Source organism: Crocodylus siamensis, chromosome 3, assembly GCF_052110815.1.
Source record: "Crocodylus siamensis isolate JL-2025a chromosome 3, ASM5211081v1, whole genome shotgun sequence".
In the NCBI taxonomy this organism is placed as follows: Eukaryota; Metazoa; Chordata; order Crocodylia; family Crocodylidae; genus Crocodylus; species Crocodylus siamensis.
This window is the reverse complement of record NC_143397.1, coordinates 201,933,478-201,957,180: the sequence shown is the minus strand read 5'-3', so window position 1 is coordinate 201,957,180 and position 23,703 is coordinate 201,933,478. Positions and strand designations below refer to the sequence as shown.

The window sequence follows — 23,703 nt, the reverse complement described above, 5'->3', positions numbered from 1 at the left end:
TCAAGTGTCAGAAGGGGTGCTTTAACTAAAGCTTCTTGAATAAGCTTTAAAGTGCCCTGCTGCCATTTTGAAATGAGGGACACTGAATACACGAGATGTTGTGGGTGTTTTAATTAGTGGCTCCCAAGAGCCGTTCTAATTAAAACTTGCCCCCTGGAGCACATGTACATATGGTGCCCGTGTTCCCCACTGCCCTGACCCGCACTAGGTGGGGGAACACCCAGTGTTTCCTGCTGCTTCAGACCTGCAGAACAGCTGAATCACTCCATTCTGCAATGTCTATTTCTAGCCTAAATGCACTAGATTTATCCACTTTTGAAAAGTACTTTGAAGTACTTTGTCTATGCCCTTGACCTGAAGAAGGGTACTTTGTGCCCATAAGTCTAACATCCCTCCCAGATATACAGTTAGTTCATTAAAAGATATCACCAAAAAAACCCCCTTCCTTCTTGCATTGGGTTAACAGTGTTATTAGTAATCTTACAGAAAAAACAAACAGCTTAGAAGCACTGTATTTTTCTTTTCTTTGAAAAATAATGGATTCTGACTTTATTTGCATAGTCATATTATAATTTCTTTCCTTACAGGTTTTCTGTCAGAACTCCCTGTGTAATACCATTTATAATGAAATCTAAAGACATTATGGATTATTATTTTGGTGTGTATGTCATGTAATGTAAAGTGGTTTCATGCAGAGAACTGAAATGAGACACAGATGATTCATTTACACATTTATTTACTATCCTGCTTGTTCTATCAGACTGAAATGGAGAACAATGCCATCATTTTACAGACATTTGACATAAATTAAACAGGTATTTTGATGTTGAACAGTTGCACAGACTACTACATGCATATTATGTTGGTTGGAGCAGAAATATTTAGTTGATTAGCAAAATCTAGTGTAACAAAAAAAAATCACATTTCCTTTTTATGAAGTTAAAATGCGGCTGATATGGAGACACTGATACGAACACTATTAAATGTGAGGAGTTATCATACTAATGGTGTAAGATGGATAGCTGAAAAAAAATAAACTATTATTAAATAGTATTATCTATAGAAAGAAATGAAATAAAATCGTTTCTAATAAATATAATAATAATAATAATGAAACAAAGCATGTTTGATGCAATTACCATTGCAAAATGCCCTACGTTATATTTCCCAACCCTGCCCCATAGACAAACAATATGTAAAGCAAAAAGCAGCAAATCTCCCACATGTTTGGGGCATTTTGTAAAGGCAGATGAATGAGATTAGACAAGACTTATCACATACACTTTTATCTTCTAATGTCAGATTCTTTGAAAGGAGATATGTTGTTAATGTAGCATTTTACAATGAAATGCTGCTAATCCTGTAGAATTGAACAATAGTGAAGACACTGCTAATGTGCCAAGAGAACTTGAAAAATACTGTTGTGCTTTTTTTTCTGCAGCATTCAGAGCATTCACAGAGGAATACAAAGTAAAAGTTCATTAAACTCAATAAAACTAATGATATTTCATGCTACTGGACCTATGAAACTAAAACAGTAAACTTATAAACATAAAATAGTAAATATTTTAGTTGATATTTACAATGATCTTAAATTAACAGGCTATGTATACAATTGTCAGCTTGCTTGTATACTAATCCCTAAATATTTCATTTTATCTGTAACTCCCCTTAACATTAATAGGAGTTACATGGTTAACACTCTGCATAACTCATTGAAAATGTAGAGGTATAAATCCAAAACTCTGCTTCCTAGGTAAAGTGCTCAGGATTGTCCCCAATGAGCCTTTTTCCTTTTGCAACATGTGTTAGACACTTTTCACTTTGCCTAAAGCCATAATAAATTGCTCACTCCCTTAGCTCTATAGAGGCAAAATTCCCATTGGGTTTCTCTTTAAGGACTGCAAGAACAGGCATAAAAGTTTTATTTCCCCAACCCACACTGAGATGCAATCTTAGTGAACATAAAGTTCAAGTATCAGCATAAAATAAATGTCTCATTGTAATTGTAAAAAAATAAAATAAGAAATAGTTATTTTCTCTTGTGCAGGATAGTTATGAGAGTTTTGCCTGAGAGCAAAACAACTGAAACACATTAAGATCTAAAAAGCAAAAAAATCGATTTCAGTTAATGGCCTAAATGGGAAGAAGTTACAGCGCACTCATTTCAGATGGGCACAAATATGTAGTCTGAAGCCTGGGTTACCTAGCACTTCGCGTAGCAATGTGCACAGGTCTGACTCTCCTTTTACTCACATTGGTGTAAATCAGAAATAGGGCCATTGAAAGACATGCTCTACATGCTGGTTTTATGCTTATATAACTTTACTGACTTCATCCTAGAGTAGGAGCAGATTCAGTCCCACTGTGCTTTTAGTAACTGTTTACACTTTTACAGAAGTGTAAATGACTACAAAAGGCACACAATACTGGACAATCAAACCCAAAATGCTAACCACAGTTATCAAAGGATCCAGCAATTAGTTGATGTCAGACTGGACAACATCTTCCATGATTTATCTGACTTGGCATAACTAAGATAAAAGGTCACTGAGCTCTCCAGCTTCAGAGTCACATTCTGCTCTTTTTATGTATACAAGTAATACTACTGACATCGAGTAATGGCATTTAGACAAGGACTGCAGGATTGGATACATTCCTGAAACATGATGGTTGCATGCAGCTATCTTTTCAAACTGAGGGAAAGCAGGGTTCACAGATGCACATGCTTGAACAGTCATGACCTTTTTGACAATATTGCTGCATTACTCTAGCACTTCTGGTCCATTTTTGTACAGTCGCTATTGAAGATACTGTAACTAAAGACAATTATCTTGCCTTTGCAATCATGATGAACCAAATATGTTCTTCTGATACGTCTGCATGCCTCCCATTGAGGTGTGGGGGATCTAAGGGCTTACTTGAAGAGATAATTTAGCCTACTGAACTCAATTGATCAACAGAGATTTTATGAGAGTGTACATTAACCCTAAAAGTAAAAACAATGTGTAGCCAAGAATGTAGAGGGATGACACCACTCTGGGAAATTTAATTTGGAGGCCTGGGCAGCATATTGCTTCATTTTGAATGGAGATTAAATTAATTCACATAGTAGTCTCTAAAAAAAAAAGAACAATAATCATTGCTGTATTAGTCCCCAGCTCTACAAAGGGATCAGCATGGGTGTCTATTATACTTCATAAGCTGTGTCTACATGAGATGCTGCCTGTGACTACTGCGCAGTAGCATTATGTGGCAAGAAGCGTGATGACTGGGCAGTCAGTGTCTTGTGTACACGTGACCATTAAGGACTTTAAAGTACCAAACAACATCATTAAAGTAACGCTACAGGGTTGTATTTTGTTACCACAAATTTTTAGAAGAAGCCTCCATTGAAGTTAATGGGCAAGCCTATTTAAATATCAATGGCACTATATTTTCCAAAGATTTTATTTAAACCTGCAAGAGACACAGAGACTTGTCTGTCACTCCATCCTTAACTCCCCCTTTGCAGCAGGTCTTACATCTCATATAGTATGACCATGTTCTCTGGGCTGAGATGACTGTCCAAAATGCTATTCTAGAGTTCTGTACTGCAGTATATATCACCAACTATTGTTGGTATCTAATTTCATTTCTGTAAGCAAATAAATGGAGCAGCTAATGGAATAATCTCTCAGAACAGGTGACTTCCATTAGAACCCTTGATTTTTTTTAAAGTGGGGTTTAAACCAGGATATAGTACTTGGTTGATTTCCTTTGGTTCACAGGCAAGGAAGAAACATCCACATTTATATTGCCGAATCTTTTAATACAATTCAACAATTATCTACAATTGCTTCTAGTAAGGACCTAGGAAAAGTAAGCATATTGGCTCAGAATTTTTCAGAATAATCAACTTTGTCTTCAGCGCCTTACTGAAGACATTAAAATGGTTCTTCACTAAATACAGCATGAAAGTTAAATTCCTTCTACTAGGGACTTAATAACTATGATTCTTATTGTTTGCAAGACAGAACTTAAGATTCTTTCCTTCATGACAAATTTGCTGAATCAATAATAATAATAAAAATCATATAAATTTCCCATTAGCTTGAATGGGGAGTTATTTAATTTTTAATGATGCATCAGTGTACGCATGCATATATGTAAGTTACTTTAAGATACATACATCTTAATTGTGTATATATACATACATACACACTATTTATTTTTATGGAATTGACCCTAATGAAGATATTCATTATATATTCACTATTATTTATTAAGGAAACTACTCTTAGAATGGGGAAAAATACTATTTTCTACCTAGACATTTACATCACACTTATCATAACAGTATCTGAATACTTTTCTGAAATATAAGAAGTATCACTCTGTAATCTCCTCATTGATTATCTTTGGTTCTCCTCTGCCACTCTTCTTTGGGATACAGCAACAGTGATGGACAGATCTGGAGCCATGAAAGTGATTAAGGAGTTGGAATACAAGATGCATGTAAAAAGTATGAAGGAATTCAACATACTTATTTTAGAAGAAAAGGAGAATAAGGGGAGGAATATAACAGCAGTTTCAAGCACTGGAAATGCTGACATAAAAAAGATGGTTCTGTTTTCCCACAGGTCACATTTTAGGAAAAACCTGCTCACTGTAGGAACAGTAGGATGCTGCAACAAGCTGGCTAGAGAAGTCCTGGAACTTTTTGCAATGGAAGTTTTCAGGAAAAGGCTGGGCAATTACAGGATTGTTTAGACCTAATTTCCATATCCCCCCCCAAAAAACAAAAACAAAACAACAACCCCAAAAAACCGGCATGGTTTAGACCAGGGATCAGTAACCCCCAGCATGTGTACCGAGTATGGCATGCAAGGCCATTTTGTTTGCCACATCACTGCCAGCCCAGGCTCTAAGCAGCTGCTGCCAGCCACAGAGCCCAGGCTGCTCCCAGCAGGTGGCTGGGAGGCTGCAAGCCCTGCTGCAAGCAGACGGGGTTCTGTGGGCTGGCTGCAGCTGGGAGGCTGCAAACAGCTGCTCCAGGCTCTGGCATGTTGGCACTCCGGCACTTTCCAAGGTAGATATTGTGTCTTTTTTGGCACTCCAGCCAAAAAACGTTGCCTACCCCTGGTTTAGACTAATGGGGCCAATCTTTCTGACAGGTGTGCCACAAATCAGCCTAATACCTTCCTTGAATGCTCCTATGATCCCTTTCCCCTGCCAAATTGACTACTCTGCTTTCTGCACTCTGCCCTGTGCTCCCTGCCTATGCTGCTTTGCTTCCTGCCTGTGGTCTCTGCTCAATCTCCTAATCTGTTTTAAACTCCCTGCCCTACCTGCCACTGTGCTGCTTGTCTCTTCTCTGGTCTGCTGCATGCCACATTTGCCACCTATAGCATGCATGCTGCAGGCCACCCCTGGTTTAGCAAGTGAATGTTGCATCTGTACAAAGAGTTGGCATAATGACCCTCTGTGTCCCTGCCAAATCTGTGATTCTATGATGCTACATGGTATATTTATTTTTAGAAAGGTATCCAGATACTATAGTGATGGGTACAGTGTAAAGACTCAGATAGACAGTCTAGGTTGGTTGCAGCATGTCTGAGACTATTGGTAGAGATCAAAAGAACTGCTGTACAAATGAAGTAGGTGAGTTAGGGTTGGAAGATGAGTTTTAATGCTGAATTCATATTAGTGGGTGCATCTACATGTGAGCTTTACTGCAAAGTAGACTAATTAGCTAGGCAGTAAAATGTCACTGTCTACATGTGCACCGGTATTAGGGTGCAGTAAACTAAGTAACTCTGCTGTAAGATAGTACTGTTGGGAACAGTACTATCTTACAGCAGGGTAATTTACTGCACTGAAATGCACGTGTAGATGGTGACTGCCAATGAAAATTGCCCTTCGAACTGCGAGACATAAAGTTAAACAGAGTGCCATAGAGGTAGAAAAAAATCCTATGTAGCAATGGAGTTATCTGGACTGCAACTATGGAGAAAAATGCTTTGTTATTTTGTGAATTAATGGTCTGCCAGCTGGAAGCCTGCTCTGCCCCAACTCAAATCACTGCTGTCCTAGGAGCATGTGTAGATGCTGTGCCCAGGAACACTTTACTTTGGCTCACACTGTTCCAGAATGTATTGTTTAGCATTAATTGCCTGTGTAGCTGAACCCAGTATTTCCTTCATTCTGTATGTATACAAATGTGTGCATATATTACTTTAAATTGTGCCTTGTTTACTTACAGCTTCTTGGCTTTTTTCCCCTTTGCTGCATTAACACTTCTTGCTGGGCCTTTGGTGGCTATTTTAAAAGCAAAGCATCTTTCTGCTATTTTTAATTTTAAAATGCCATATTTTCTCACATAAAACATGCCCCAGAATATAATACACAGTTTATCTTAAAAGGCAGGATGAAGAAACAAGATCTTTACTTGTAGTAATTGAGTAGTAGCAGCTGCTAGGCAGCTGAGCCTGCTCACTGTTCTGCTCCCTGTGGACCATCAATGCAGATTTTACTTTTAATTTCACCCATAAGCAGCAGAAACTGCTCTTGTCCCTTTCCTCACATATAATGTGCACTCCAATTTCCAGCAGCTATTTTTTGGGGAAAAAACATGCATGTTGTATGTGAGAAAATATGACAGGTATTAAACTACTTCATTTCCAACACAGCAAAAATTACATATTAATAAAAATAGACATGTAACCTATTAGGGCTGAACTATGCTATCTTTATCAGGCCAGCTTCAATATCCTCTTAATAAGTTAACTCAATTTTCCAGTAATGCTAAGAGCCAGAGTCCAGCCTCAGTTATATGGGGGGAGTAAATCTGGTATAATTCCAGATAAGTAGAGTTCCTCTGGATTTATACTACTGTTGGAGTTTGGCCCCCAGACTCTAAAAGGTCTCTTCCTGTAGAAATGGACAGTGAATGAGAGCAGGACTGAGTCTGAAATGACTCTGGGGCCTTGATTTTACATAATTTTAATGCAGACTGATGTTTTTCCTAAATTAAATCATCCAAGGCTACCCGTCTGATATTTCCTGTTGCAACAAATGATAGGCTCAGCCCTACAGTCCTTACTCAGATAAATATTTGAAGGAGTTTTGCTTTAGTTTTGTATTCAGGACTGGGTCCTTTGTTTGTTGTCGAGACTGGAAATGCCATCTATCTAAACTGATTTCCTGGAAATATTAGTCAGGATGATCAAAACTATATGAAATCAAGTGAAACAGATTCTTACAAAAAGACATTTCTAAAGTCTGATCCTCCTGACCTCAAGATTTCTAAATTGTTTTGACTTTTAATATGGAGAATTTCATTTGGTTTTCCTGATTCCAAGGAGCTTTGCTTCTCTAAAAGTGTTTCAAACAGCAGTCAGTAAGGGCCTGATCTTGCAATTTTTACTCAGTCAAAGCTCCCATTGATTTTTCTGGGGGCCAAATGTTGAAGTCCTTACTCAAGTTTTATTCACTTCGTATTTGGACAAACTCCCATTAGTTTCTCTGGGAATCTGTCAACACAAGAATTGAGGACTTGATTCTACCCCCACTGGGATTTCCAGTGATTTGACTGGGGGCAATTCAGGTCTTGAGAGAGAACTGATTTGGCATAGGGTAGATTTAAAGTTCCAGTCCTAAAACGAACTACCCTTGGTCAGATTCCTGCCCTTCTACAGAGAGCTACTGACTTCAGGGGGACTTTAGCAGGTGGAAGAGGAATGTAAATGGAGCACGTTGCAGGAGCAAGACCCTAGGCCTTAGGGTCATTATTTTCAATAGGAGTTTTCTCTGTGCCCAGACTATGGAACCAGGTCCTAGTTGAATTTTATCTGGTCTTTATTTAGTTGCCTGGAACAGAGGAAAACAGGATCAGGGTAATTTCATAAAGATGTACATAGAAAACAGAGATGAATACTTCAGGCATATTAAAATTGACTGGTATTAAGCCTGAGTCACCAAAAATCTCTACCCAAAGCACTAAAAATAAAGACAGAAAATTAATGACTACAAACCACTCAGGAGCTAAGTTTTGGAGCTGAGAGACATGAAGTTAAGCAGAGTGCCATAGACAGAAAAACTCCTATGTAGCAACAGAATTACCTGGACTGCAACTACGGACAAAAATGCTTTGTTATTTTGCAAATTAATGACCAGACACTGCTTTGAAGAAATGACATCGTACTTCTAAGTTTCAAACCACAAAAGAAACTTGGTCAGGAAAAAATTCTTTAGGAGACAAACATTTAAATCAGTGGCTCTCAAGTTTTTTAATCTTATGGCACCCCTCCCCCACTTTGAACTTTTGTGAATTGAGTAGCACCCCATATAAAAAACTAATGTATTTGTTACAGTGCTTACCTGCTTGAAGAGGGGGAGGAATAGTGAGTGGGTGGGAGGAGGAGCAGCTGGCAGTGAAAAGCCTGCACTTATATTACTTACCTCCTCTCACCCAGCAGCACCCTCCATGGTGTCCTGGTAGAGAATCGCTGATTTACTTAGTTTTTTAAACCAAGAAACTACACTGTGCTTTAATTTGGTCCAGTGACTTGAATACACATTATTATACCTTGTATAACCTGGACTACCTCCACTGCAATTAGTAGAGCTGTGCTATTCTATGCCAACTCAATCTAAAACAGTTCTAAAGCTTTCATTACCATACGGCCCTAGTGCCTGACCAACTCAAATTTACTTATTCTTCCAATCCCCCCATGAAGATTGTTTTCTCTGTTTGGCTAATGGGAACTGAGGACAGAGGGGCTGCAATTTGCCTGAAGTCTGTAGCAGAGTAAGGATGTAAAGTTGTGTGTTTTTTTAAATATTAGGCAAACTCCTTGACTACTGAACAATTCTTCCTCTTAGGTAAGGATCTGGCCAGCCTGATGTAAAACTGATTTAATTGAGAATTAGGATATTTCAGCAGAAATCAGAGGGAACAATAAAAGTGAATACATATTTATATATGTAAGCTTTGAAATACGCTCTCCCTTTGACATATATATATATATATATATATATGTGTGTGTGTGGTGTCTCAAAAGGAAAGAATATTACAAAGCTGATGTACATTGTGAATCTGCTTTTTCATCAGAATTACTCTAGGGATTTATGAATTGAAACATTGATCTATGTTATTCAAGTAATTGAACAAATTGACAGGGTGCCTTATAACACAAACTATATATATTGGTGCCCAGGAAAAATGAATAACTTTGTTCATTCAGGAGTTTGATGGTTTGATAATGATCTCACAATAGTGAGCAAAGGCCTTGGAATACCATAAAAACAAGATGCTTTGGCATGGGAGAATGGAATGACTCATGCTTTCCTATAATCAAATGTTTTTGGTTGAGCTATGGAGTGCCAGTGGCCTCAGCCCTTGAGACCGTTGCTCAACTGCCCTTCAGACGAAAAATAGATACTATGTATAAAGAAAAGATTAAAGGCTAACGGGAAAATATACCATAACAGGACCTTCAGCAGGTTGTCAGAACCAAATATCAGCCAATTGAAAGAGAAAGGATGGGAACAAAGTAAGAATTTAAAGGAAATATATTAAGAGCATTAGAATTTTTTGACTACATAAAGTTTCTCTCCAGTTGATTATTTGGCACTATTTATTGCCATATAAATATTTTTTGTTTTGCATTTTCATTTAATGATGGGTGATGTCATAAGTCATGAAATTTTGGCAATCGTTATATAAAATATCAAATGCTACAAGTTCTGGTCATTAAATCTGCTTTTTCTCAGAGAATTGTCATTTAAATTACAAATGCAATGATGAAGGTTAGGCAAATAAAAAAATACTATGATTTACAGCATAGATAAACTAAAAATACTGTCCTTCCTTAAACAACAGATATACTCATGAGCTTTTTAACAGAAAGCAAGATTTGTGAGATGCTTTAAGTAGAAGTTGCAATTTTGCAACATAAGTCTATACAAAACCTCCAGACAGTGTTCTGTGAAGGAAGTACCTGTGTCCCAGGAAACTTATTTTCCATTGTTCCTTGTTAATAGTAGCTTTCCCCCCCCGACCCCAAACTATTTACAACTATATGCATTTTGCAAGCTCAAAGCACCTTGTTTCACATCATTATGAATGCATGCAGTGACATTTCATCCTTTCATGTGCAAATTCTAAAATTCACTGTAACCAAAAAAACCAAAAAAAGTTAAACGGGTTTAAAATTTGTCTATAATCATATGTGAAAGGATAAAAAATGTCAGACGTTGCAGAACACTGGCTCCTAACGGAGCTTTCTTTATTTTATTCATGGTTCTTGAGTCATTTTTTCCTTTTTTTTGAATTTGTTACAAAAAAGCAGTCTTGAACTCTTTAATTAAACAGTACTTAAACTAAACAACTCTTCATGCCATGCAAAAATAACATTTTATGCACTTTTTTAGGCTTTTCTTGTTTTAGCTCACAGGCATTACTAACTGTTTTAAGAACAGTTTTTTTTATTGCTTTTGTAACTAGTCACATGCTGGTTTCGCGTGTGGGACAGTAACCAGTTTCTCCTGGGTTTGAATGAATTTCTGGGGCAAATAAATGATTTTCCAGTTTGTAACCTTCTTGCTGACTGTCCTTCTTTCCTTCACCCCCAGTATGGTAAATGTCTTGAGTACAGTTGTGACTAATGATTTTTGGTGAAGAAGTGCTGATTCTTGGCTCATCTGTTAAATGTTTGCCATTGTTGTGTTTATCTCCCAAGCAATTTGTCTTGATGTCCTGCTGCTTTTCATGTTTTACACCATGTAATTCCAAAAAGTCTTCATCTTCTCCGGTGTCTATTTCAGTGAAGCTCCTCCTCTCTTTTGAAGGGAAGGTGAAAAGCTTTTGTTTGGGAAATAGAGGGGAGGATCTTTTAGGAAGTCCCTGGCAAAACAGTGATGCATCAGCACCGAGCATGGGCCTTTCGCCTTGAGGTGAATTCTCTTCTAAAAGGATGGTGCTGATATGCTGTGGGGTAGACGGTGTAAAGTCTGCTGTTGCTGTTACTGGCAATGGCCTAGCAGTGCTCGGTGGAGTCTGTGGAGCACTGCTTCTGTTGTCCTTAAAATTAACTTTAAGGGACCTAGATTTTAATGGATGGCTACCTTTTAGAGAACTTTTTGGGCTGTCCATGGCACTGTCAAAATGCAGATGACCATGCAGGACAGTTTGGGAACCACTGCCATTGTTGTTTACAGCAGTGTCTATTGGATTATAGTCAAAAGTAATATCCCTTGTGAGTGATATAAATGGGGAACTCTTTGTTCTTTGGTTGTCTTCTGTGTTAGCAGAGTCAGTTGGGAATCTCATTTGCAGGTGGGAGCCAGGGAACATGGGGAGGGGAGATCTTTCTGTTTCTGTGAAGTCGGTTGCACAACTGGCAAAACTATCAATACTAGATGTGCTTCTCATGTCTGGTATCATATCTGTATGTCCAGCTGGTAACTGATCTGTCTGCCCGGTAACCTCTCCCATTTCTATTTCTTCTTCATACTCAGGTAGTTTTTCTGGCTGATCTAGGTACCCAGCATTAAGATTAGGCTGAGAATGAGTTTTAGTAATTTCATTATATAACATTTCCAGTTTCTGAGCACTCAGATGCTGTGGGCTGGAAGAAGCTGCAGCATTGTTTAACTGCTCATGGGAGTCTTGTTGACTAACTTCCTGGTATTTGTTTTCAAAAGACTTGTTTGAACTTGTTTCAGATATTGTTTTTCTCGCCCACTTCCACCGGCTGGGGGATAGGTGGTTGTCATCCTGTGTTTCCTTTGTATTGGCTGATTCTCCCGGCTTACCTGGTTCTACTGCTACATCAATCAGTTCCATGCTTCGAGCGAAGGCATCTTTCAGGTTCATGGAAACGATGCTTCCATTTCTTTTTGCTCGCTCAAGTGCTTCTCTTCTTTTAATTGCTTTCTCCTGCCGTTTTTGCTCTTTGTAAAACTCAGAGAAATTATTCACAATGATTGGTATGGGCAGGGCTATTACCAGCACTCCGGCGATACAGCACAATCCTCCAACTATTTTCCCTAGTAAGGTCTTAGGATAAATGTCACCATATCCTACAGTGGTCATAGTGATGGTAGCCCACCAAAATGATGCAGGGATACTGGTAAACTTTGTAGCATCTTCATCCTTTTCAGCAAAAAATACAAGACTTGAAAATATCATTATTCCCATTGCTAAAAATAATATCAATAAACCCAATTCATTGTAGCTCCGCCTAAGAGTAAAACCTAAAGACTGAAGGCCTGTTGAATGTCGGGCAAGTTTAAGGATCCTTAGTATCCTCATAATGCGAAATATCTGTACCACACGTCTGACGTTTTGGAACTGCAACACACTTTTGTTGGACTCTGTGAGGAAAATGGTGACATAATATGGCAAGATGGCCAGCAAATCAATGACATTTAATGGACCTTTGAAGAACTTCCACTTATTTGGTGAGGACAGGAAGCGCAATAGGTACTCCATAGTAAACCAAGCAATACACACAGCTTCGACATGTGCTAGCTGGGGATTGTCATTTGGCTGTCCGAATTCATCTGTTTCTTGAAGCTCAGGTAGTGTGTTGAGAGACAAAGCTATGGTTGACAGTACGATGAATAGAATGGATACAATGGCCAAGATCTGCAAAACAAAATACACAATTTTTTTGTTAAATGAGTGCTTAAACAAGTGTATCTGTAAATAGATTTTTTTAGAACATAAAATCTGTATTGTGTTCTAAATAAAATGAATCTATTCCCATTTTTCCCCTTAAAAAATTCATTTTTACAAAGTAAACCAGTTCTAACTAAATTTATTCAGAGTCCTTCATGTTAGACTGATTCCAGTGGGACTATTTCTGTCAATGAGTACAGTTTGACCTACAATTTTAAAATTAAAAGAAACAGCTGATACACCATAAAAAAATCAGTATTACTATAAATTCACTGGTAAAGAATAGAAAATGTCAGAATATATAATACAAACAATATAAATGTGGATTTAAAAAAATCAGCATTACACTAATTATTTGAAACTTTACACAGTGTAATTAATCATTCAGTTTATTTAACTTAATAATTCATAGCATACAAATCACTTCTGGCATTTTATTGCATATGAAATCAAACATATATTTAGAGCTCAGTGGTGCCCAAAAGAGGAAAGAAAAGGCAGTCTGTTCTTGAATCTTTTTGACAGCCATGAAAGTTTGAGGCATTTATGAAATGAGGAAATGGCTGTGAATTAAACAAAACCTTGGATGTAAAGCTGGACATTACACAAAGCATTATGAAGAAGAAATTCAGATTCTCGCTGATCATTGTAAAGGACAAATTCCAGAAATGGTTGCCCTCTACACATAATGCCCTAGCTTCAGTCTGAGGAGATACATTTTAAGAAACATGGTGCCTTTTAATGAGAAGTGGGCCATCTCAGTGCCTAGTAATATTTAATTTTGCCAGAAATTTCTGGTTGTTCTTCCTTCAGATAACTAGTATTATGAGAAAAGAACTAAACATATTATAGAATTTAACATTTTTAGCACTTAGGTCAATTATTTGTAATGTAGAGAAATACAGGCAGCCTTGAAATCATTTGTGAAATGTTTGCAGTTGTAAGAAACATATTTATAGAATATGCTTTATTTGAAAAAGAAATAAAGCATTAAAAACTCCTAAGTAACTCCAGGCTGCCACTGGAAATACTAGGTGAATTGTTTTCTGCTTTAAATTCAATGTTTAATTTAGGCTCAGACAAAAAACAAACAAACAAAAAACCCCCCATTTGCACTCATTTCCCAGAAATACCTCAATTAAACCATCCTGTGATGTTTGGTATTCTTCCAAAAACACTAAGGCACAGAAAAGCACTCTAATATACAAAGAGATGGGCAGTGAAATAAACAAATATGCTCAGAGCATGACCACAATAGAGATAATAGAGGTGGAAGCCTGGGTCGAATTTCTGCTTTGAAAAGCACACTAATTTTTCCCAGAGATGGGCTTGTTGTACCATAAAACAGGATCAGCCCTAAAACCACAAACAAAAAAAGGCACAGCAGGAGGGAAGAGGGAAAAGGAGGTGTGATGTTTTATTTATACAGGTTGGACAAGGAAGGTGAGGTACACTACTCACATGTGGTTGAGCACTGATCTGGGAATTTTTCCCAGTTTTTTCAACTCAAAATAATCTAGAATAACCATAGAAAGCATAACCCTTTTTTCATAGATTCACAGATTAATAGAAGTTTGGGCTGGAAGGGACCTTAGCAGATCATTGAGTCTGACCACCTGCCCTGGGCAGGAAAGAGCACTGGAGGCAGACGACCCCAGCCAGGTACATGTCTAGCCTCCTCTTAAAGACCACCAAGGTAGGGAAGATCACTACCTCCATTGGAAGCCGATTCCAGGTTTTGGCAATCCTTACCGCAAAGTTCTTCCTCATGTCTAACCAAAACTGGATGCAGAACTCCAACTGTTGCCTGACCTATTCCGCATGAAGAGGAAGTATCACCTCCCTGGACATGTTTGTCATGCACCTGCTAATGCATGATAAAGTGTGGTTACCTTTACTGATTGCTTCATCACATTGACGACTCATGTTCATCTTGGTGTCAGCAATGACTCCGAGATCCCTTTCCACTGTCGTGCTGCTGAGAAGGTCTTCCCCCACCCTGTAAGCGTGGTGGTGATTCCTTCTCCCTAGGTGCAGCACCTTGTATTTGTCCTTGTTGAACTGCATCCTATTCTGCTCCGCCCATGTTTTAACCTGTCCAGATCTGCCTGGATTTGTTCCCTATCCTCTAGTGTGTTAACTTTACCCTGTAATTCGGCATCATCTGAGAATTTGGACAGAGTGCTTTCCATGCCACTGATGAAGACATAGAACAGCACTGATCCAAGTACCATGCCTTGGAATAACCTGAACAGGGTAGTATTTCCTCTGAGTGCCCCCATCAAACCTCTTTCTTCTGGTGGTAGCTGTTTTATTAGGACAACTCGTCCACCTATTTGTACTGAGTGAACCCTGAAGCAGCTGTCCTTCTTCCTACCTACAGTCTAAGCAGAAGGAGTGAAGAAACTGTACCCTGGTGGACCTGGGCTCTTGGCATTACTGCAGATTTCTTTGGGATGTTATTAGAGTCCTGCTGTCAACAGGCAGTCACACCACTATCCCCTTGAGGAGTAGAAGCCAAAATTAGTGAGCAGCTTACCAGGATGGTAAGAGAACATGAACAGGATCACACTGCAGAACTAGGTACCTTTGCATAAGCCTGGGATTGCAGTCTGGAAGCAATTATAGCCTGTAGCTAGCACAGGACCAAAGGAATGGTTTCCTAAGCAATCACATTACAGTATGGCCCTACCCTTCAAATTCTGAAATATTCCCATCTGCTGTTACAATACCACTCTTACTGGAAAAAGGTTTGTAGCTTAGAAAAGTGCCATATTTACTCAAATAGAAGATGGCCCTGATTACAAGATGACCCCCCCAAATTAGATTCTATATATGGGAAATTTATAAATTTGTTATAATGTTCCAAGTATAGAATCTAATTATTAGAGGTCTTCTGTGAATGTGTTCCCATCCAATTGCTACAGCAGGGAAAATAAATCTGGGAAGGAAGGAGGGTCAGGTAGCCCTTTGCTCTCTGCTTCTCCCAGCTTTATCCCCTGGCATCCCTTCCCCCTATCCTTACTGTCAGACCCTGCTCTCCCTGAGCACATGGAAGTAGCAAACTTGAAAACCATAGCCTTGAAATTAAAGATGGCTGTAACAATTTGTATATATTATCCATACACTTAGTTTATCCAGAATTGATATATTACCTTTTTTTGACACTGCTGCAAATTTTAGCACAGATATTTGATGAGCACATTTTTGAGCAGCACTTTGGCACCTATTTGTGTGTAGTACAAACTTTTTTTTTCAATATATTTTGTTTTAAGGGCCAAATCGGTTCCAGATACAATTGGGCAAAGGCCAATACACAAATTCCAAAGTTTGACTCAGCAGAGCTCAGTCGTCAAGTCTCCATGGCTCTACCACCAGACAAGTATCCTTCCTCCCAGATCTGGTGACTGTCTGTAAACTCACTAGGGGGGACCAGAAGGTTTAAGGGAGACACTGTTTCCCCTAGTGCCCCCTGGCATGACAAGGAACAATGGACACAAATTATTAGAGAGTAGATTTAGATTAGACATCTGCAAGAACTACTTCACAGTTAGGGTGGCTAGGATCTGGAACCAACTTCCTAGGGAAGTGGTGCTGGCTCCTACCCTGGGGATCTTTAAGAAGAGGCTTGATGACTACCTGGCTGGACTCATCTGAGTCCAGTCTTTTCTCCCGCCCAGGCAGGGGGTCGGACTTGAAGATCTACAAGGTCCCTTCCGACCCTACTTCTATGATTCTATGATCTATTGGTCTCAGGCTATGGATACTCCCTAAATCCAGGAAGGCATCCAATATGCAAGCTCCAGGCCTGGAGGCCTCAGGTTCAGATGCCCCTTGTCTCCCTTGATCTCAGCCAAGTCCAAACCCAAAGGTTCATGATTTACCACATAGTTCATTGGGCTGGTCCCAGAGTCAACAGCATTTCAAGCCATGGTGACCCCACAGCTCAGCACTGCTCAGGATGTATGCTGAATTTCTGTTCTGTAATGGGTATAAACTGGTTTTGTATGCTGAACTTCTGCTCTGTTATAGGTAGAGACCAGTTTCTGATCACTTATGCAGGTAATGTTTGTACCTGGCCTAACAGAAGATTTGTCTGACTTGTCCATAGGACTGGTTTTAGCTACAGAATAACTTTTCAAAAATGCAAAATGGGATCTTTAGTTTCTACATAAACATTCACCAGAGACTGAAAGATCACATCTGGAGAAAAGTGAACATAGCACTTCCGTCTCAGACAGTCTAAGCATTGCACATGGATCAGATGCTTTCACAGAACTTGAATATGCAACCTTCCTGTGCAGTGTAGACATTGCTATCCAGGTGACAGAAACTGTTTCTTTGGCTCATTCATTTCTGGAGTCAGTTTCTGGTAACATGCTAATCCTGATCTCACCAACTGTCTCACAAAACGTTAGAAATGTACATGTAATAATAGACTTGAAATTCTGTAGAACTACAGTTCAGTTGTTGGGTATATACCTGTTTGTATTATTGGTGATTTTTAGTAAGAAGGAAATGGTTTTGGTTCCCTGCACTGTAAGGGTCTCAAATTTTCATTTCACTGGGACTTTACCCTGTAATTAAAGGTGCACGTCATTCCATACAGTATATTTAAATTATTGCAATTGATTAGATTTACCAAGTCATTAAGCAACGGCTGGCAAGGGAGCACAAGTAAGAATAGTAGCAACTATACGAAGATGATGAAAAAGACCGGTGGCTCATAAAAGGATTAACTGGTAGAACTTCACTGGCAAATCTTCTTGCTGTTGCTTACATTATTAAAACACGTTTTTGTCAGTATACTGATTATTTGCCTGAATGAATTTGCAAATACTGGCCAAGGGGCTTTTTTGTAGTATAGCTCTGTCTATTCTAGTGCTTCTGCTAGTGTAGCCATGCTGTTCAGAGAAGGAAAAAAATATCAAACCTCTGACTACTATACTTTTACTGGTGAAACTTTTAAGTGTGGACCAGCCCTGAAGGGAAGCAAGTGACATGAAGGAAATGAGAGCTCTTTCAGAAAATATGTTAGCGGTTCAGAGCCAAATTGAAGCTCCCTTGTAGCTAACTGTGTAGCTAAGCTTACATTTCACCTCTCCTAGGCCTGTTTGTCTTGTTTGGTTTAGTGCTGAAATGGCTGCATGGAATTTAGACTGACCGAGGGAAATATTTGAAACAAATCTGAGCTGTATTCCCAAATGCCTAACCTGAATCTTATGATTAATTTGGAGATCAAGTAATATTCCTACTGATCAGGTCACATGTTAAATATTAAATGAGCATGTACCTTAGAATAGAGAAACAAATATAACAAAAAAAATGTGCATCATACATGGTATTCTCCTAAAAAATGAACTACTCCATATTTCCAGACAAATGATTTAAACTTGCATAATTTTAATAATAAGAAATCTCTTTTGCATTTTAGTTTAAGATACTGGTGGCTTCTTTCTTTAGCATATATTACAAAGACCAGTGTTTTGGACTACTTCACAGGAAAAGTAAGATACTAGCATGTCTACATTAAGAATGGAGTCAAGATATGTATCTTACTCCAGGGCATGCTGTATGGAAGAAAATATGTTTTTTCTTGTATATAATTTTCTTGTTAGAGTTACTCACGGTAACAGAAACAGTTTGGCTGTTGTATAGAAATGTAGGAAAAAGTACAAAGAAACTTCTTGTTGATCAAAATTACCGCAGGAGAAAATATTTCTTCTTATAGTCAATTTTTTATTTGGACTTAATGCAGTATCAATGAATAATTCAATGGGATATGTGACTATGTATCTTAGTTTATGATGTTTGATATATGTATAAGATCCATGTATGGAGATAGGTACAAAAATGGATATACATCTAAACATAATTCTTAGATATCTTTAAATCACTATGTGTGTGTGTATTTGTGCATGTATAAGAATAATAGAATTTAAAAAAACTGTGTGGATGGGACCTCCAATCATCTAGCTCAACTCCCTGCTCAAAGCAGGATAATCATGACTAAACCATCCTGGCCAAACCATCAGGTTTGTCTAGCCCGCTCTTAAAAACTTCCAGTGATGAAGATTACACAATCTCTTTGGATAATTTGTTTTAGCACTTAACCACCTCCTACTTACTATTTCTAATATACAACTGTTTTGCTTGCAATTTTGTTACTTCTTATCCTGTCCCCAGCAATCTCAGAGAATAGGTCTATTGCCATCCACCTGATAACCACTCTTCAGGTACTTGAAGACTGTTGTCAAATCCTGTCTCAAGTCTTCTCTTCTTTAGGCTAAATAAACCAAGTTCTTCCAACCTTTTTTTGATAAATCATATTTCTCAGACCTCTAATCATTTTTGTTGCTATCTGATAGACCCTTTCCTATTAGTCTGTGTCTTTCTTGAAGTGTGGTCACAAAACTGGACACATTACTCGAGGTGACTAGTGCTAAGTAAAGTGAAAGAAAAACTTTCCTTGACGTGTAGGTAATCCTGTTACTACAACCCAGTATGCTATTGGCTTTTTTGCAACAAGAGCACACTTTTGACTAATGTTCAGTTTGTGATCTACTATAATTTCCAAGTCCTTTTCTGAAGTACCAAAGCCTAGTCAGTTGTTCCCCAATTTGTATTTGTGCCTTTAATTGCTCTGTCCTATGTTCAGGACTTTGCATTAGTAATTATTGAATTTAATTTTGGATTATTTGTTCAGTAATCCTAATTCAATTTTTCAGAATGTCTGCAACTTCACCTTACTTGGTCTCATCTGCAAATTTGCTCAGTTGCATTCTCCAGATCATTAATGAAAAAATGAAATGGTATCAGACCCATGACAGATTCCCTGGAGAACCCCACTCAATACCTCCTTCCAACTAAACATTGACTCATTGATGACTACTTGTTGACCACAATGATCCAATCAGTTATGTATTCACCTTACAGCACTTTCACCAAAACTGTAGTGTACAAATGAAAATGTCATGGGAGACACTGTCAAAAGCCTTGCTAAAGTCAAGGGTGTACTTGGTAGCTGTGCTGGCCTGAAACAAAAAGACATACAAAAAACTAGAGCTCTTGATACCTTTTATTAAACCCACTGGAAAATCGCAAGAAAACTGTCCTTTTCATGGACCCAGAGGGACAGCCTTCCATCTCCAGTTTCCTCTGTGCAAAAATAAAGTTTATTTCCTACCAATGGGGACTCTTTATCATCTGGTACCATCTATACTTTTCCCCCAAAAGCACTGCTTGCAGAAAAGGACAATTTTCTTTTGATTTTCATTTGGTCTAATAAAAGGTATCATTTTGAAACCAAGAGTTCTAGTTTTTTGTATTGCTAAAGTCAAGGTATATCACATTCACCTTGATATATCCAAGGTTTATCATATTCACATCCATTTTACAGTAGATTTGTTTAAACCACATTTCCTTATATTAATGAGGAATGTAAAGAATACCTCATGAGACTGTCATGGGAGACTGTGTTGAAAACATTGCTAAAGTGGAGGTATACCACACCCAACTACTCTTCCAACACCCACAAAGCCCACTACCTTGTTGTAGAAGGAAACATGACATGCTCTTGACAAATCCTTTTGGCTCTTCCTAGTTACCTTGTTATCCTCTACATACTTAGAAATAAATTCCTTAATGACATAATCTATAATGTTTCTAGTTATTAAGGTTAGATTGGCTGGATTGTAATTCCCCAGATCCTCCTCCTTCCATTTTTTAAAGATGGGCACTGTGTTTACCCTTTCACAGTCCTCTGGGACTTCACCTGGGACTATTTTTTCTAGTGTTCTCAGAAAAAATAGTCAGTGGTTCTGCAATTACCTCAGCCAACTCCTTGAGCTCTCTAGACTGGATCTCATTCAGTCCTGCTGACTTGGAAACATCCAGCCTCTCAAAGTAAACTCTAACCCGTTCTTGTCCTACTCTGGGTTGAATATTTCCTCTTTTTTGCTGCCAGTTGTACTCATCCTCTGGCACCTGACCTTATTCACAAAGATTGAGGTAAAAGAAATTGAATACTTCAGCTGTGTTTACATAATCCTTTATTAGACTACTAATAAGTTAGTAGGAGTAGTGGGGCTGTGACAGCGCAGGGACAGGGTTTGCATGAAGACTGACACAAGCAGTGCTGACAGGGTGTGTGGCTGGGCAGGAGGCTGCTCTGGGGCTGGGGCCAGGATCTTGTGGGGAAGACAGGATGGGCCAGAAATGGGGCAGAGCTGCGATCTGCTGCCTGCATGCCCTGCCTCTGGATCACACTGTCACTGCTGTAAAATCATGGTCCCAGCCCTGGAGCAGCTTCCCACCCAGCTGTGCACCCTGTCAGCACTGTGTGGGCTGGTCTTCATTGAAACCCTGGCCCTGTGCTGTCACAGCCTGCTTCTCCAGGCACTGTGATGCTTGCAGTTGTAAAAGTGGCAAAATGCATGTCAGTGCTAAGAAAATGGTGGTGATGAGCTTTTGAACTAAAACACATTGGAGGTGTTTTAGTTCAAAAGCACACTGCTGCCATTTTCTGCATGCTGATGTGCTTTTTGCTGCTTATACAATTGTACGTGGTGCAGCACGGTGCATGTCAGCTTGCATGCAGAGCAGACGCAGTTAATCAAGTCTGCTCTGAAGCGGCAGATCTCCAGTATGGTGCAAGGCAAAAAAGTATGTGTATAAATGCTCTCTGTCACCAAGTCTCAGTTAACCCAATTACATCATGCTTCTGTGATTATACCAGGGCTTCCAATTCTTCCTGTTTAAGAATATATGCATAGATACCTACATATTTTATAGTGTGTGTATATGTACGGTAGTAAGCACCCATCAATTCTTCTGAATTGTAGTATATGCAAGAGAGATCACTCCAGACCTTTGACACATACACCTAGGCAGGAGTATGGAGGAGCAGAGGCTGCCTAGACCTTCATCTCTTCTTTAGACTATTGAGACAGAATCCAAAGGCCAGACTGAATCTAACCATTAAGCACCTCAATGGCTGCGGTTACATACACATCCAGGAATCAAACCCAGGTTTCCTGCACGGCAGACAAGGATTCTACTCCTGGACTACAGGGGATTCCGTGTAGGCATAAAACATGCTATAAAACAGGGTTTTCCACATGGATGCCTGCAGGCCATAGGCAGCCTGCGAGTGATATGTTTGTGGTGCTGGAACTCCCACCCAGCTGATGCTCAATCACCATTTCCCATATTGCTTTGGCTGCAGCAGCAGCCAGTGACAACAGGCTCCCCCTTCCTGCTCTGGTATCCACTTCCGGCCCTGATTCAGAGGATGGGGTGAGAGGGGAAGAAAGGGAGGAAGTGCAGCCCATGGCCAAGGAGTGGAGGATGAGCTTAGGTTACCTGCTCACACACATGCAGTGTAATGGGGGGACGACTGTTTGCACAATGCCACGGGGGGTGTCCATGGCTTGTGCTGATTTGTGCATATCTGCATTTGTATGTGTGTGTGTATATTTCTATACACTCAAACGAGATGGATATTACCATAAATTAGTATATGTATATACATGCATCTTTGCAGGATCTGAACACATTCAGTTACACTGATATACATTGCATACAGAGATATGTACAGGCAGTCTTCTGACTTACAACACAATTGGTTCCTGAAAACCACGTCTTAAGTCAAAACTTTGTAACTCAGAACCAATTTTCTCATAAGAAACAATGTTATAAATGGGGGATTTGTTCCTGAACCAAGGCCCAATACCCTATTTTCACTAAAACTACCCCATAATTTTGCATTTGATCAATTATAGATGAATAATATAGCTACATTAATATATTTATATTCTAAATAGCAATCATATTCATTTGGAAGGACTTCTTTGAGGTGACTTTGCTGGACTTTTTGAAAGGCTCTTGGTTGGACTCCTTGAAGGGTTCTTGGCTGGAGTCTTCTCAGGAGTCTTGGCTGCAGGTTTTTCTGGAGTCTTGTCTGCTTTCTTAAAGAAAGTGCCCAAGGAAGTTTGGACAGATGTTCTCTAGGGAGATGAGTGATGCAGTGAACTGGTTCGCTGGTGTGGCGTCGCATGGGATCAAGCGTTGTAATGTCGAAATGGACGTCATAAAGTTGAAACAGGGTGTCAATTTATAAATGTTGTAAGTGCAAAACATTGCAACTCAAAATGTTGTAAGTCGAGGACTGCCTGTGTCCTTGAAACTAAGCCTGCTGGGGGATGGGGGGACTACTGCCACAGCAAGCCCACTGGGCAACTTTTGCAAATCCAGCAGGCTAAGACACTCAAGGGAACCCACCCCTACCTCAGCCCCAGAATGACGTGTAGGGAAGATTAGGGCCTCCAGTTGGACACTTACATGCCTGTACACCAATGTCAGGGGCTTGGGGAGCAAACAGGAGGAACTGGTCCTCCTCCTAAACAAGAATAAGTATGATCTCATAGGGATAATGGAGACCTGGTGGGACTCCACCTATGACTGGGCTGCAGGTATAGACAGCTATACCTTGTACAGGAGAGATCATGTAGACAAAAGGGGTGGGGGTGTAGCTCTCTATGTCAAGGAAAGCTACACATCCCTGCAAGCTGACATGAGCATCGAGGGTGGATGACTGGAGACTCTGTAAAAATCTCTGGTGAACATGGCACAGGGGACACAATGGTAGGAGACTACTATAGACCTCCTAATCAGAAACAAGAGCTCGACCAGGAATTCACCAAGGAACTGGCTGAGGCTGCATGCTCCTGGTGCATGGTTGTCATGGGAGACTTCAACTACCCAGCCTTCTCGTGGGAAGAGCACTCGGTCAAATCCTAACAGTAACAAAGCTTCCTCGTGTGCATGGACGAGCTCTATCTGATTCAATAAGTCTATGGACTGACAAGAGGCAAAGTGCTGCTTGACAACCCAAAGGGCAGGGGAGTTCAGGAGGAGTGTCTGCTCCTCAAGGGAGTGACCCTGAAAGCACAAGCAATGTCTATCCCATCTTGGAGGAAAGGCAGTAAAAGGGCACAGCAGCCCCTTGGCTCTGCAGGGAACTTGTGGACCTCCTA

The 23,703-nt window shown here is 39.4% G+C and overlaps 1 protein-coding gene across 1 annotated transcript in view; it reads right to left on the bottom strand.

Annotated features, from left to right (window-relative positions):
• Positions 1–704: 704 nt before the first annotated feature.
• KCNB2 (potassium voltage-gated channel subfamily B member 2) overlaps positions 705–23,703 on the bottom strand; it is a 335,494-nt gene continuing 312,495 nt past the window's right edge. Inside the window, exon 3 of the mRNA XM_090040169.1 lies at positions 705–12,634. Within this exon, the coding sequence (XP_089896295.1) occupies positions 10,490–12,634 (2,145 nt within the window). The 3' untranslated portion in view covers positions 705–10,489. The remainder of the gene's footprint in view (positions 12,635–23,703) is intronic.